The sequence below is a fragment of the Aspergillus costaricaensis genome (genome assembly GCF_003184835.1).
Source record: "Aspergillus costaricaensis CBS 115574 unplaced genomic scaffold BO79scaffold_4, whole genome shotgun sequence".
Lineage (NCBI taxonomy): Eukaryota > Fungi > Ascomycota > Eurotiomycetes > Eurotiales > Aspergillaceae > Aspergillus > Aspergillus costaricensis.
The window spans coordinates 403,668-418,695 of record NW_020291804.1 but is presented as its reverse complement, the minus strand read 5'-3'; the positions used below and the strand labels follow the sequence as shown (position 1 = coordinate 418,695).

The window sequence follows — 15,028 nt, the reverse complement described above, 5'->3', positions numbered from 1 at the left end:
CTGTAAGCTGAAGTTCTGACTACGTAACTTGCGCGGCGTCTGTTACATCAGACGCGCGTTGTGTTTATGGTGAACGTTGTTATTACAAACAGCAATGACTACCTTACGATGAAAATACAGAACATAACCTGTGATATTGTTTCATTTGTTGCTGTGGCTACCTACGACACCGAAGAATTCCTATCACTTGCCCATATAAATGTCGGACAGCGCCATTGTGTACCTTTCTCCTTGTTGCCACTGGGCCCAAGAGGCCGAGGACAAATCCAAAAGGATCGCCCACAGTTGACGCCAGGCTTTTTGGTTGTCAAACTAATGCATGGCTCCTGGTGACTTTCGCATAGGGGCGCGCGCTTTTTGGTAAATAGCTTCGACCAATCTTCCTTGCTCGCAATTGGGTCGACGAATGTGTCATCATCTGTCGGGGTGTCTGATGTCGTTGACACCGGTGGATTGGTTTCCTTTGTGGCGTCTGTGGTCACGGCCGCCGCAATTTGCTCCTCGTCTATTGCTTGTGACTCTGCCGAAGAAATCATCCTGGATGGGGATGCAGGTTGTGGCATGGCACATGTTTCAAGGTCGGTCGTTGGTTGATCACGGCTCTGTATGGCTGGGGAACTCTTCGGTTTGAAGAATCCCTTGAGTGTTCTCTGTCCAGCAATCGCCGGCGTGGGTGCTACGCCAGCTACTGATTTGGAACGTTTAACAGGGGAGTCGCCTTTCTCGGACCGTTTACGGACAATTCCCTTGGGCTGGGGATCGTTCTTGGGAATGGCGTGGTTGGCGACTGATTCCGTTGAGAGCTTTCCGATGACAGCTTTCGATTCTCCATGATCCGACTCCGCACGGGAAAGCGTAGGGGTACTAGTTGGGGAGCTCTGGGGGGCGTTATTGGGTCTGCGCGTGAACATGTCCTTGATGCTCCTTCGTTTGTCAAATTCAGGTATCAAGCGGCCCGAAGTCGGTAGTAAACACTTCGCCGTATACTCTTGTCGACGCTCGCCGTTTTCGAACATTCCAGGAGGGTTCATGATGTCCCGGATGTTGATTTGCTTCCCCCCAAGATGTACGGTTTCTTTGAACGTCGCATACACAGGACAATGGTCAGAGCCCTGCGCAGTCATGATTAGCAAGCTCTCTTCTGGGTCAGGGAAGACTAGACTACCATAAGTCCTTCCTGTATGTTTGAATCGCAGAACCAGTCTTGCATATCCAAGCTGCACAAGACATAGTCAATTCTTGAGCCATAATTTCCCGGGCGAGCATTGATTCGCTGCTCCCAGCAGGTGTACATTCCCTTGCGGTCCGGATGAAAAGAGCGACAGATGTCATGCAGAACAGGCTGTTCTCTTCCTTCTTCCCGTTCCCCAATCACCTTCCCGTCGGATAGCAACTGATTGAATACACGTCGTGCATGAGTGGATACGAACTCGTCTTCTGTCAATGTCCCTTTTCGGATAGCCTCCCCCGCATGAGCTGCATCGATCTCTCCCCGCGAGATATTCAAGTCCCCCGTCACAAACACCCTCTTTCCCATAGCTACTAGGTTACGGATCCGCGCGTCCATCAGGTCGATAAAATTGCGGCGGAATGAGTCGCGGCTCTCATCTCTATTGGCCGGTGAATAGATGCCCAGCAGGACAAAGGCGGGAAACTCGAGAATGACGCAACGTCCCTCGGAGTCTAGCGTGGCTGCATCAACATCAAACTGCGACAATTGCTCGATGGTTGGATAGCCACCGATCTGCTGATTCTCAGGAAGTTCCCGAAAAGGTACCGACGAGTTCGGGGGGCATAACATCCCCGAAAGACCTTCCTCAGCGCGAATGGGGGCACATGTAGAATTGCGTGTGTAGATCACGACACCAGAATAACCTATGGTGGTTGAACAGACAAGCATTCATTCACAGCCATATCCACATACCTTTCTTGACTCTAGGCAAACTGAAATAACAATCCCAACCAGGCACTAGGACCATGTCATCGCGCAAGTCTTTGCGCTGGATTTTTGTTTCCTGAAAGACAACAATATCGGCCTCGAGGATGTCAAACATGGCCTTATTGAAGTCAGTCTTCTGTTTGTAGAAGAAATGATGGAAAGCATACATCGAACGTCCGCTTGCCTCTCCATGGCTCGTAAGAAAACGGATTTCTGCATTGGTAGATCAGCAATGCTATTCCAGCATGCACCAGACAGCATCACATACCGTATCCCGTTGACTGTGCACTGTTAGCATCCTTATGGCAGGGGTTAGGGCCCGGGAATCATACCGTTCCATGTTGTAATTCGAAACCCCATTCCGGCACTATGGATGCCAATCACACATGTCCGCCCAGGAGTTACGAGAGTATCTCATTCAACGAATATTGATAGATAAAAGCCCACCACTCATGTAAAGCTACCAACTTGATAGTTGACACCGACGCCGATGATTCACATCAACAGAGGTGTAGTAGTAGTTACAAAGCAGTTATTTACCTCGCCAATGCAAGCAGGAAAAGAAGGGAGGCAACGAGGCAACGCTGAACCGAAGGCAGCAATAATATGTGCCTCAGGCAGTCTACATCCAGAAAGACATAGACTGCCGGAGACATATTGCACGTGACCATGACTAGCCACTCCATCCCCGTGACCGTGACATCACGCGATCTGAGGCAGTTGCTGACATAAGCCTGATGGGGAGCCAGCGAATCACGGGGACGCTAAACGGCTTTTGTTTCGTTAAGCCGGAAGGGCCGACGTCCGGGATAATCCCACCGTCAAAGACGTCGTCCCATCTCTCCAACGTCACTCCTCCACACCATCCCACCTCCAGCCATGTTCCCTCAGCGTAACGCCCTTCGTCTGTCCCAGCGCGCTGCCCAGCAGCTGCGTGCTGCTCCGGTCCGCTCCACCGTCCAGCGCCGTCTCAACAGCTCCGACTCCAAGCTTCCCTCTTGGGCCGCCGACAACGAATTCAACCGCGAGAGAGAGGCCGTTAAGCACCATGCTGCTGCTACCAGTGGTGCGTATCTAGATCAATTGATGTCGTGGTTTTTCAAGGGTGTGGTTGTGCTAACTCAATGGCTGGTCTTCCTACTTCAGACCTGTGGCGCAAGCTCTCCATCTAGTATGTGGAACCAGCTATTACTACCTCAATTGAACTTCTAGTAACATTTTATTTTCCTCGCAGCGCCGTCATTCCTATCCTGATTGCCGGAGGAATCAACTCTTACAACCTCTGGAACGAGCACTGGGAGCACTGGGCGCACATGCCCCCGCTCGAGGAGCGTACTGAGTACCCCTACCAGAACATCCGTGTGAAGAACTTCCCCTGGGGAGACGGTGACAAGGTGCGTACCAGAACTTGTATACTTTTATCAATGTTAATTTGGTTGCTGACGATGTTATCTTTTTACCAGACCATCTTGTAAGTTCCTTACGCCAGAACCGTCCAGCGTCGCGTACAGCTCGATAGTCATTTATAACCATGCCTTCTAACAAACTCACAGCTGGAACTCCGACGTCAACTACCACAACAAGGACAAGGCTACCTAAGTGGCCGCTGTCGATTTTGGGAGTACAGCGTCTTTTTTGATTGATTCTGACTGTTGACGGGAGGGCAAATCAAAAGACATGTATATTTACTGACAAAATACGCGGAAGTGAGAATAACGAGGCCAAGGCTCTCGTCGGTGGATTTGAGATAGCGCACCATACAATACTGCTAAGCCATTTTTCTTTTGTTGTGCTGCCTCGTTGTTTCTAATGACCAGTAACGGTCGTATTGGCTTTCTTGGGTATCAATTCTACCCGTATTACAGGAGTAAACTGGCGCAGAGGCCGACGCCAAAGACTTTGTTGGTAGATTTGTTGTTTCCCCTGTCATTTTGCAGTATTTTAAACATACAATTGACATCAGTGCGTGATTCGATCAAGCCTCCCCGAAGTCTATCCTTGCTTGTCTCTTCAAGTCCAAGTACTTCGCCGCATAGTCATTTGCGAGGACCGGATCGCCCGTTAAATGCATAACAGTGGCTTTCTTGGCCACCATTTCACATTGGCCCTTGATATCTTCAATCTCCTCATATTGTTCATATGCACAGTCGAGGTACCCCAAAGCGCGAGTGACATGTTCCTTCCGCAGAACCGAGTTCGTCTGTCCCTCACTCCAGAGAGAGCCCGCGATCCCCATATTCGCGTCCACAAGAAGCGAGTAGGCCTGTGCAGCCAAGCTACAGTCACCCGTTTCGAGAATCTGCGGCATGATGCTCTCAATCAGCTCAGACACGGCTTCGACCTCGCGCATGCTCAGAAGGACTCCTGCCAGCACGCATATGGATTCCCAGAGGCTGGGAAGGAGACGCGAGCGGTGCGCGATACTGGCGGCTCTCATGGCAAGGGAGAAGCCGCGTTGTGGATGGCCTGTCTTCTGGAGGATGGAAGCCTTGAGACAGAGGAGCTTGACTTGCGTGAAAATGTCAAAGTTGTCTTGCTGGATAGCCTGTGCGGCTTTTTCAACCAGTTCAAGCGCGCCGCCGTAGTGGCCTTGTCGAATACGGAGGTCGATCGTGAGGATGGAAAGAAGAAGGGTAATGTCGTTGTCAGGGAGTTGGATGGCTTGCAGTTGAGCGAGGAGGTGTTCGGCTGCAACTCGGTTGTCGCTAGATGCTGTGAGTGGGTTGTCATGCAATTGAGGTCCAGGAACCTACCGGTATATCTGCTGTTGCAACTGGAGTATACCAGAGAAGAAGGTCCAATATTGGTATGTTTTGAGCGATCGAAGCTTGTCTGGGGAGATCTGGTTCATTCGGGCTGATACCTCTGTGTAGCGGCCCTGCTGTGCTAGCTTTGGAGGGTCAGTGATGTTGTTTGCTGGAAAGGACGTTTGACATACTAGTTGACAGCTACGAAACGTGCTCTTGAGATGGTCTTCAAACGGTGCTTTGTTTGCGTAGCATTCGCGAAAGGTCTCGCCGCTCAGCCATGCTAAATGTGTGATGCCTGCAATAAGGGTCTTAGGAGGAGTTTATACAATGACATGATACGGATGCGTACCAATTCTAGAATAAAGTGCAGCCTGTAGCAGAAGCTGCGGGCCTACCGAGTTGGCCAGGTTCTTTGTAACGTTGAGGTGTGAGGCTCTAATTATGTTCTCGATAGACGAGGCCAGACTTTCTCCCTGGAAGATGTTATGTTTAGTGATACATGAGGTTGGTCGACATGGGGAGACTTACATTACGCATCTCCAGCTTCGCTTCGCTCAATAACGTCGTACTCAGAAGACTCCACATCTCTGTTTCTTTTGCCTTGGCTTTAAGAAATGCAAGACCTTCCTTTTCGTTGCCCAGCATTCCTGTGTTTTGAACGTCTCTCATGTGCTCTGGGAAAGCCTTACCGAAGTGATACAACCAACTCATACAAAAATTCAAGCAGTTCATATCGTGGGATTCTCGAGCAATGGAAACAGCCTCCTGCATGGCAGAGACGGCCTCGCCATAGCATCCGAAATCAGCCTGCAAGATGGCAAGATTAAGCAACGCGTATTGATAGGAGCTTCGGTCGCGACTGTGCATAGTGCAGTCGAAGTAACGGTGCAGGTTGTCAAATGATGACGGATAATCTCCTGCCCTCCAGGCATCAAGGAACCTAGAGAGTCAGCCAGCATCCCGAGGTGTCGCAGATCAATTAGCCAACGGCATACCTCAGATAGTGCACCAGATTAGGAACAGTCACACCGGACGTGATGATGCGTTCTAATTGTGCTTTCATGCCATCCGGCACTCTTCCCCCCAGACCTGAACAAGAGTCAGTATTTAATATGCGGGCATGTAGAGGGGGCTCATTACTCTGTAGCTCGCTTATTTGGAATTCTAGGAGCCGCTCGACATCCTTTGTGCTGACGTACTGCTCATCCTCCGAGTCATCCTCGATACTGCCGTAGGCGACCTGCGCAAGGGAATCCGTTGTATCCAATCCAAGGTTTAGCAGATTGATATCCACGGGTGCCTGCTCTAGAGATGGGTTCTTCCGCGCCCATACATGGTACGTTGGCAGTCGATACTTGACAAACCCCCTCCAGAGCTTGACCGAGTCATGGAATTGCAGTCTGGTGAATTCTAGCTGGGAACGTCTGACAAATACACCCAAGGGAGAGCTCCGAGACAGGCGCATACAGCCCGTCTCCGGTGCAAGGCCCGCATCTCGATCGCGGATTTGTTCTTCTCGAGTCTTGGCTAGAATAGCCGAGATATCAGCGAAGAAGACTTCCAACGCATCGCAGCAATCGAGGGACCAGATCTTTTTCAGAAAAAGGTCCCAGATTGTACGGCCAGGGATGGAGGACGGGTGGCCCGTTAGTTTATCCTTCAGGTCAGTGATGGAGACGGAGCATTGCGTTGTCTGATCTCCCGATGGGGAAACGGATTGTTCTCTTTCCAAGGGGCTGAGACAAGTCACCAGATACGAGAGGACATGAATGGCGGAGGAGTTGGGAACAACACCTTCAGTATAGATGGAGATGAGACAAAGGAGGGCAACCTTGGAAGGGGTGAGATAGCGACTCATGGTGGTTAGAGGTCGTTATACATAGCCTGGCCCCACCAGGAGGAGGCTATGATAGTTGCAGCCACCACGCGGGCTGCAGTTCGCAAAGGCCAAGCAGCCAGGTAGAACCCAGTGGGAATGGATTGTGTTGGGAGTGTACAACACGAGTGATTCAGGAGCAATGGGCAGAGTGGTTGATACTGGCTGTTTTGATTTTTTGGGATGCAGTTGGCCAGACCAATCCTCGCGCAGACGGCAGGCATAAACAGAACTGTGGAGGAAAAGCGTGAAGGGAAAGAGGGAAAAGATAGTGGAGCGTAGGATATAAACAAGAAAAACAACGTAGCAAGTACATACGACCACAGGGTGTGGAAAACAGGGCTTCCCGTCCGCTCAGCCGTACTTAAGCCACACGCCGGGAGGTTAGTAGTTGGGTGGGTGACCACCAGCGAATCCCTTCTGTTGTATGTTTTTGCCATTTTTATTTTTCGTCTCTATCTACTTTCTTTTTCATTCTACTAGATATCGCAAATAACAGGGCTACTACTACCATTTGTCTACATCGCTTTCATGCAAAGGGGCTCTGCTAGTGTTAAAACCAGTCTCAATGTAAACACGTAGCTAGCCCCTTGGTTACGGGCCGCTCATTGTGGTCGAGTATTGCTCATCGTTACATCTTGCTAGCCCTCTTGGACCATTAGCATAATGACACAAATTTGTCAATGCTTCTCAACCTATGATCCTCAAGTCGAAAGGCAACAAGAAGCACGGCATCATGTAGTGTGTCGTGAACAAAGTTCTCCAACTCGGGTAGCCCTCATTACCGGCACTCTTGGCAAAAGACAAACATCGTGGTGGTTGATATTGAGGCCAATGACTGTTTCCATAGGGGCATGAGTTAAGCAAGCTTCACGTTCAACCAACTGTGATTAAATCAGCTTCTGCAGCCCCATAAGAGTTTTGTAACAGACCTGCTGGTATTTCCAGCGTAGCGGTATTGATCTGCTCTTCGATTGTCTCATGTCATAGATCGATAATATCGGAGACCGGAAGGAGATGCCCTCGAACCTATCGGCGAGGTCGAGCAAACCAGCGCCTTCTTGCTCGACACTGGATTTCGAGAGCTTCATTTTTCTACCTGTTGTTGCTTCCCAGATATCTCGAAAACGCATCAAGCTTGTACCTTGTCGCCATAACGGTGTGGAGTGCCAAAGAAAATGACGCCAGCTATAGTATTGATAATCGACCCGTACCGAGTAATCTGCTTATTAGCAACACACGAAGCCTGCTTGACTATAATGCCACCCAAGCTGTGACAGACCAATATTATTGGCTTTTTGTGGTCTATTGAAAGTACTACATTAGCACGTTTCTACCGCGCCAAGGAAACAGAACCACGACAGCTTAGCTACCGAATCTAGGCCTGAACCTGATCTAAAATCCGCTTAAATTCTGGAGAAGGTCATAATCTAGCATCACAATCGACTCCCATGAGAGCTTTCTGCTTGCAAGCGGCGAGGAATATTCGTACGAGAGAACGCGTGCCTTAGCACCGGAGCCTGGTAGGGATGCAAGACAATCTGTGTTGACAAACAGCCAATTTTAGGTGGGATTGCTCCGATTCCTGGAACGAGGATAAAATCTAGGTCTAAAGGTAAGTGGATCTCCTGAGATGAGCCTAATGTGCGTTTTCTTACTCCACACTATCCTGTGATGTAACAGCCGGATCCAGCAGCACCTGCAGGTGGCCAGCAGTTGTAATATTGGTGTCTGTTGTCAAGGGTGAGAATCACCGAAAGGTTTAGCTGTCCAGATAAACAGAGTAAAAAACTCGGCTTGTGCTCCCTGCACGGACTGTGCAGGCGCATCTAACATCTAACAAGGGATCAAAGATAGATAGAATTCAAAAGAAGAGGTCTTTTCATTCTGTTGAGTATCTTCTGTGTTGATAAGACTACCTAAAACATAAAGGAAAACGGATGATAATGTCGTTCTGCGTAGAAGGAATAAGGAAGGCGCGGCGCGCCCGCTGCACTTGGGCAGTTTTCTTGGGAAGGTCATAGATAGCTCGGTCCGTAACTGCTTGTCTTCCATCTAAGTTTCGCCCATAAGGCTCAGGTGCGGGGGTGGGCGCTTAGTACTAATCACAACACAGGCAGGTGTGCAAATGATTGGAATACCTCCTTAGGTATGCATTAATACCTAGTACTTAGTAGCCGCGTACGCCGTGTCCACTTCATTGGTGGATACTAGGCACACCATCAATATAATCTTCCAGAAGCGCTTTCTCCACCTAAAGGGAATTCTTACACAACTGTCACAGCTACCCAGGGACAGAAGTCCAATGATGTTACTAAAAGAGGCAATATTGCAGAGTGGCATAGCCCGTAGTCTTATGAGCCCCTCATGCGACGAACCACAGATGAAGTCACATCCCCAATTCCTTTGCTATTATAAGCACATCTGTGCTGTAGGGGTTCATGATCTGTCGAGTACCTCATAGTCCAGAGAAGCGGAGACTAGTATATGATTGATATATATGATAGTCTCTACTGTAGAACTTGCTGTAGTACTCGGGCAGTAGTCTTGACATAATATGTCTTAATTGACCGACTTTACAGTAGTTAAGAAGAGCTATTAAGCACCCTGTCGGATAATTCAATTCGGCACAGGATAGTGTGATTTTTGAACTACCACTGATTGTAGGCTTGGCAGATTATACCCAATTGGTTTATCGAAACACTTGAAGCCACAGGAGATAACGCTTTACTCGTAAATGCTGGCATACATATGTAAATGGGCCACAAATGCTGCGATCAACATATTTACTCAATGCATTGGTTTCTGGAGATTCGAAGACGAGTGAAAATTAAAATGTACATAGGTAACAGCTTTGTAGATTGACAAGTTGAGAATACATTTTTGGGATCCTGGGGGTATATTAGGTTTAGATCGAGAACTTCCGGCTTTCAACAATAGACGTAATTCTCTCGATTCTTACTATCTTGAAGCGGAATGATTGAAAGGGCGACCCGTTACGGAGAACCTTCACGATAAAGCAACGCCACATATATTCTGTCCATAGTTAGTTTCTCCATAACTGACAACTTGGACCATAGGTAAACATAACTTACCTGTCGTCTGGACCTGAATTCTTCGTACATCCCCAGCCAAAGCTGTCGGACGTGGCAATCATCTTGTTGACCGGTGGCAAGTTCTACTTCGCAAGGTGGCTGCGTCTCTTCGAGCACGTGCTGAGTGGCTGCGATCCATGGCTACCGCAAAATTCGATTAGCTTAGCTGAGGTTGAGTCCGTTGGACGCCAATATTATGAATCAAATACCTTGGGAACAGGCCAGTCCGAGAAATGGAGGTACTTGGCAGCTTCTAGAGCCTTGTCGGCATCCCACGTTTCCTCTGCATTGCCTAGATAAGCTTCATGATCTTTGGAGCGAAATTCCCCCGTCAGAAGCATATAAGGACGATGCGGGATAACAAGTGCTGTATCTCCATACATCCTGTTCACAATATCCATGTCATATCCACCAGAAACACCATCCCATATTTCATCCTTTAGACGGCTGAACTCTGCTGTGGACGGCTCAATGAGCATTAGGGCAGAGGTAAAAACTTTGTCTTCTTGGTGGAACCAGTATGCCAGTGGCATAGCGACCGGAGCCGATGGGAGCAGAAATAGCTCGTCCATTGTCTTCATATATCATGTTAGTTGTTACAATGGAAACCACGCTTAACAGACAAACCTGTAGGAGAGTCGCGTCAGAGTCTAAGTGAAGGACTCTGTCGTATTCTGTTTGATTGAAAGTGAGAAGCTTCGTGTAGCTCCTTGACCACGTTTCTGCGCCCACTTTTAGTTCGACGTATTGCAGCAGTGACATCAAGCGACTTACCACCTCCCCCGCCCTTGTATATCACCTCCATTGGCTTGAGTTTAACCGCGTATCTATCTCTTGCAAAACGTAGTAAATGAGCTTCTGGTGAGTCATCGTTCTCAGACACGAGAAAATTAGATGGGTACATCAACACGAGATCAGCTTTGCTTCCAAGCCGATGGAGGGCCTCGAATATCATGACTGAGTTACACAAGTAAGATCTGTCCGTTGCGTATTGTGTATATGCAAATCGTGACCAATTTATCTGCTTCTCGGGCAGATGATCAAGTTGACTTGCTTGCAGAGAAATTGAGGCGCCTAGATGTCGCAATGATATCGCGAGCATGGCTAGCATTAGTATCGCTATCAACAGGGCGCGAACAAATTTGGAATATTTTGAGGTCATATTCTTGAATATCGTCGGAAAAATTGCAAAGTTTGTGATCTGATGGCTGTAATCTGTAGATTTGCGCCAGCTCGCAGCAGCTATGGGAATAGATGTATGTATAGCGAAAGGTTCAGTTGTCTAAAAGAGGATCTTTCACCAGAGATGATCCCACCCTCGGCTGTTCATACTAGCAGCCTTAGGGCAGCGCGAAATGTAAGACATTGCAGCGAGTAGCCATGAACTCCGAACTGGGCGGCTAAACGTCGGCCAGCCATATCTAACCCACGCTATAATAGCTAATGACCACAGCGACTAGTATGTTTGCTATAATCTCTTGAATGGCTGAAAGTAGTCCTGCTTTTAGTCTAGCGGTTAGCACTTCGACACTAAATTCGACGGGTAAATTTGTCGTTGCCATCCCGAGGACCAGTATATCTCACCAAGCATAATTCTTTCTGTAGGTAAAGCTGCAGACTTAACTTAGTACTTTCTCCTGCGATCACTTTCGTCAATCTGTATCCTTCAGATAATAAACATTATCATATGGTATGGGAGAGTTGTTAAAGACATTCTTTATCATTGGGCTCTTCTCTAAAGAGGTGGAGAACGGGTTCAAACGTCCGGTCTCCTTTAGTTCCGGGATAGTTCTGTCGAACTCCCACCCAGGGCGCTTGGCGTATCTCCGCTAGAGTATCATTGGCGCTCGACAGCCGTCATTTGCTTTCGAAATAATTAGAGTCAAACACATCTCACACATCCCATTGTGATTGATCCCACCTCACGTACATATTTCAGGGTCCGAAGCGCTGTACAGATCAATCGACCTATAATATGCTGTCGATCTTCGTTCAATACAGTGACACTCCCGGTCTTCCAAATTCACGACATCATTGCTGCGCAAAGTCGCAGACTCTGAAATGAGATCATTGTCCGTAGCCAGCAATAATTGTTCAGTACCCCAACTGTCGTCTTCCAAGATGTTTTCATGGTGAAACAGACACACTTTGTGCGTCAGTTGGCATCTAGGTATGCTGTCAGTTTCGTCTCAAAAATCAGAATGTGTCAGTAGCCTGGAGACGAAAGTATCAGAGTCGTCCTGCCTACCTTAGCCAATGTGACTCGAAGCCTGATACTGCCCTCTTGGAAAAGCTCGACCAGCTTGCTGCATAGCTGATGGGACCAGGTACCGTCTTCCATTTGGAAAGATACGCACATCACGGCCCAGATTCCTAACAATATACTATCGATCTTAAGTGTTGCAGACAAAGTTCTAGCGTCGTTCCATGATTGCCCAGACATGGGAATGGGAACGCTTGTCCATCACCAAGATTGGTCCCACCATCGCATAATCCACGATTGGGGACGCTGGTTCTTAGTGCACGACGATAATTATCCGGCTTTCCATACAAAATTGGCAAATAGAGCGACAGTTTGGTTCAGCTCCCTTCGTGGAAACCGTGCTAAATCGTGGTTGATAGGGAAGACGTCCTAGGCCTCGAGAGAACAAACCTCTGGTCGCTATAATGGGAAGTTTGCTGGGGAAACTCAATCAAACAAAAAAGAAGTAATGACATATGTCGCAAACATGTCAGCTTCTAGGGCGACAAGAAACAACAGGAACTGTTATTGCCATTTAGTACCTGAGTGGGACGGTTCACAATATTTACATCCTGCTGTACACCGCAGGCCGGGCGCCCGGCCTTAAAAGCATCTTACGTTGCTGTTTCGTCCAAGCGCTTGTCCTATATCTGAGAGCAGAAATTTGAGGCTTGAATGGTGCGGATTTTCGCAGGATTGATCCTAGCACAGTGCTTTGAGGCTGCGTTTCCATCTCATGGTCCTGGTTTGTCCACGTCAAGGCCGCTCGTGCTGTTGGGGCTGCAAAGTCAGTGCTGGGGAGCTTCTCCATTTCACATAATAAGGTGTACAGAGTGTGGACATCCAATTATATCAACTGCCTACGGCGCTTACAAAGGTTTAGAGTTTGTTGTGTCGTGGTCTGTGCCCTCCTTATCTTGTCTGCGCTAATTTTGGGTGGCTCGGCACATCTTAATCCCTGCAGTGTTCTCTGTGAAACGCGCTGACTCTACATAATTACCCTTCCCATATACTACCACGAATTTTGTCTTTTTAGCTTCGAAGGAAACGGAAAGCGGAGAAAAAGGAAACAGACACCTACACTTCAATATGATGGACGAAAGAAGCTTTTTATTTTCTGTCTACTTCTATTATTGCGCCTTGGACATGATATACATGCACAGGGAAACATACCTCAAGCCACAATCAACGGCCTGTGGCGATACGAAGTTCAACGCACGAGTGCAATCGGAGATCCACAAATAACAAAGGCTTACCTGATGCTAGAAGAAGTATTACAAAAAGTGTAAGCTTTTGCGCCTCTGTCCTTGGACATACCTTTTACAGTGGAAAATGTGGGCTTTTATTATGTGGTCAAAAAATCTCCCATTCTCTTATGCTTATCATAACTTGAAATATCTGAATTAGTGGAGCGTTTATTGGTTACGACAGATATCATATATCTACGAGTTTCTGATAACTCCAGCGTGCTCACCAGACTGCAAAAGAGGCGTGGAAAACATTCAACAATGATGTATCCTCCCACAGTAGATAGTCTCAGACCTGTAGTATAGCATTTAAACATGATATTGGGAATTAACTAAAGTAAGCGACTAGGAATATAAGCAGCTGATCAGCTGCACGTTGCCCTGATCTCAAAGGTTGCATAGCCGACATAAGTTGCTCTCCCTTGCATCGAGTCTTTATGCCTCATGATCATGACGCAGGAAGAAGCGCCTCGCGAGCGATCGATATAGCAAGACGGAACTTCCCATAGCTGAAATGGATAAAAGCCAGTCAGTCGGGATCATCAGCTGCCGGCCATGTGACCGGGAGAGATGAAATTCACTGGTAGTATTTCCCGGTCATTGTTTCCCCTCAGCTTCCCGTAAACAAACGCGCTGCAACGGTTTCTCCTCCAAAAACCAGGCAGCGATACAAACACAAGTACAAGGTCAAGCTCAGCATCTACATAGCTTTATCGAAGCATCATTACCCAAATCAAACCCTTGACTATCAGCGGAGGCACCGACAACAAATGGCCCCCGCACTAAAGGCGGGGCACTTCCAGACTCACGAGTCCCCCGCATCCGGCACCATCATCATCCGCGACTCTCTCTATGGCGACCACTCCATTACCGAGCCCATCCTAGTCGACCTGCTTCAATCTACCGATCTCCGTCGACTGATTGGAATCTGTCAACATGGTGTAACCGGACACCTCGGCCTCCTGCCCAAGCAAGTCAAGATCACGCGCTTCGAGCATTCCGTCGGGGCATTCCTGCTCGTCCGCATTGCTGGGGGAAGCGTCGAAGAACAGGTAACCGCTCTTTTGCACGACATTAGCCACACCGTGCTCAGCCATGTGGTCGACTGGGCTCTTTCAAAACCAGGCGAGGAAAGTTACCACGAAGTCCATAAAGCACGGTATATTCGTACGACGCAGATTCCCAAGATCCTGACCAAGCATGGCGTTCCGCAGACTGTCTTGGATGAAGAGCAGTACCCGCTTGTCGAGATGGCGGCACCACATCTCTGCGCAGACCGACTGGATTACGCCCTGCGGGATATGGTTGCGTTTGGGATACTCCAGCTGAGTGATGCGCACCGGGTCGTCGCAAGCTTGAAAGCGTTCCCTGATGCAGTTTCTCCGAATCGGATGCTTGTGCTCGGGGATCAGAAGGCGGCCCTAGACCTTGCGAGGGCGTATCTGGTTGCGGACCGGGAGGTGTGGTCTAACCCGACACATGTCGAGATGTATAGAGGAACTGGACAGTTGATCGGGAATCTTGTTCACGAAGAACGGATCCACGAGAAGGTGCTGTGGAGCACGACGGATGATCAGTTCTGGCAGTTATTGAAGGATATCGCGGATCCGGAGGAATCGGAGATGTTAGAAAGGTTTGAGACTGAAGGACTGGTGGAGGAGGATGGCTTGCGCCTACATAAGAATGCCAAGGTTCGTACTATTGACCCTGATGTGTATGTTTCTGGCACGGAAGCAGTTGCGCTGTCGGTGGTGGATCCGGACTGGGCTGCTGAGCGCGAGAGCTATATCCGGGGACGAGAGGCTACACGAGAGGTGTGATTGTAACATTACAGCTGGTTCAATAAGGATAAGTAGATGAGAATGAATTTGCTATGAAC

General features: G+C 48.5%; 5 protein-coding genes across 5 annotated transcripts; 2 read left to right on the top strand and 3 right to left on the bottom strand.

Moving 5' to 3' along the window:
* Positions 1-161: 161 nt before the first annotated feature.
* BO79DRAFT_188090 (DNA-(apurinic or apyrimidinic site) lyase APN2) lies at positions 162-2,471 on the bottom strand (the record flags this gene model as incomplete). The annotated part of the gene is made up of 6 exons (XM_025680577.1): positions 2,272-2,471; positions 2,208-2,220; positions 2,107-2,152; positions 1,925-2,057; positions 1,166-1,875; positions 162-1,112 (listed from the first exon to the last, which is right to left on the bottom strand). Exons 1-6 carry the CDS (start codon positions 2,297-2,299, stop codon positions 162-164), a joined length of 1,881 nt encoding a protein of 626 aa, XP_025543496.1. The 5' UTR covers positions 2,300-2,471.
* Positions 2,472-2,818: 347 nt separating this feature from the next.
* BO79DRAFT_235253 (cytochrome c oxidase subunit VIa) lies at positions 2,819-3,854 on the top strand (the record flags this gene model as incomplete). Its single annotated transcript, XM_025684462.1, has 5 exons — positions 2,819-3,005; positions 3,086-3,110; positions 3,174-3,333; positions 3,403-3,410; positions 3,493-3,854. The coding sequence occupies 5 exons, from the start codon at positions 2,819-2,821 to the stop codon at positions 3,536-3,538; spliced, it is 426 nt and encodes a 141-aa protein (XP_025543495.1). The 3' UTR covers positions 3,539-3,854.
* Positions 3,855-3,914: 60 nt separating this feature from the next.
* On the bottom strand, positions 3,915-6,759 carry BO79DRAFT_188085 (putative anaphase-promoting complex subunit Apc5; the record flags this gene model as incomplete). The annotated part of the gene is made up of 7 exons (XM_025680576.1): positions 5,830-6,759; positions 5,685-5,778; positions 5,218-5,629; positions 5,039-5,162; positions 4,878-4,984; positions 4,693-4,829; positions 3,915-4,644 (listed from the first exon to the last, which is right to left on the bottom strand). The coding sequence occupies exons 1-7, from the start codon at positions 6,545-6,547 to the stop codon at positions 3,915-3,917; spliced, it is 2,322 nt and encodes a 773-aa protein (XP_025543494.1). The 5' UTR covers positions 6,548-6,759.
* A 2,815-nt stretch (positions 6,760-9,574) lies between these two features.
* Positions 9,575-10,615, bottom strand: BO79DRAFT_214090 (glucose N-acetyltransferase; the record flags this gene model as incomplete). Its single annotated transcript, XM_025683225.1, has 5 exons — positions 9,575-9,601; positions 9,661-9,801; positions 9,870-10,235; positions 10,288-10,382; positions 10,435-10,615. The coding sequence occupies 5 exons, from the start codon at positions 10,613-10,615 to the stop codon at positions 9,575-9,577; spliced, it is 810 nt and encodes a 269-aa protein (XP_025543493.1).
* Positions 10,616-13,787: 3,172 nt separating this feature from the next.
* Positions 13,788-15,002, top strand: BO79DRAFT_207106 (metal dependent phosphohydrolase). Its single transcript, XM_025682109.1, has one exon. The coding sequence runs from the start codon at positions 13,920-13,922 to the stop codon at positions 14,967-14,969; it is 1,050 nt and encodes a 349-aa protein (XP_025543492.1). The 5' UTR covers positions 13,788-13,919; the 3' UTR covers positions 14,970-15,002.
* The last annotated feature ends 26 nt before the right edge of the window (positions 15,003-15,028 follow it).

Coding starts and splice junctions, on each gene's coding strand:
- BO79DRAFT_207106 (XM_025682109.1), top strand. CDS start 13,920: ATGGCCCCCGCACTAAAGGCGGGGCACTTCCAGACTCACGAGTCCCCC.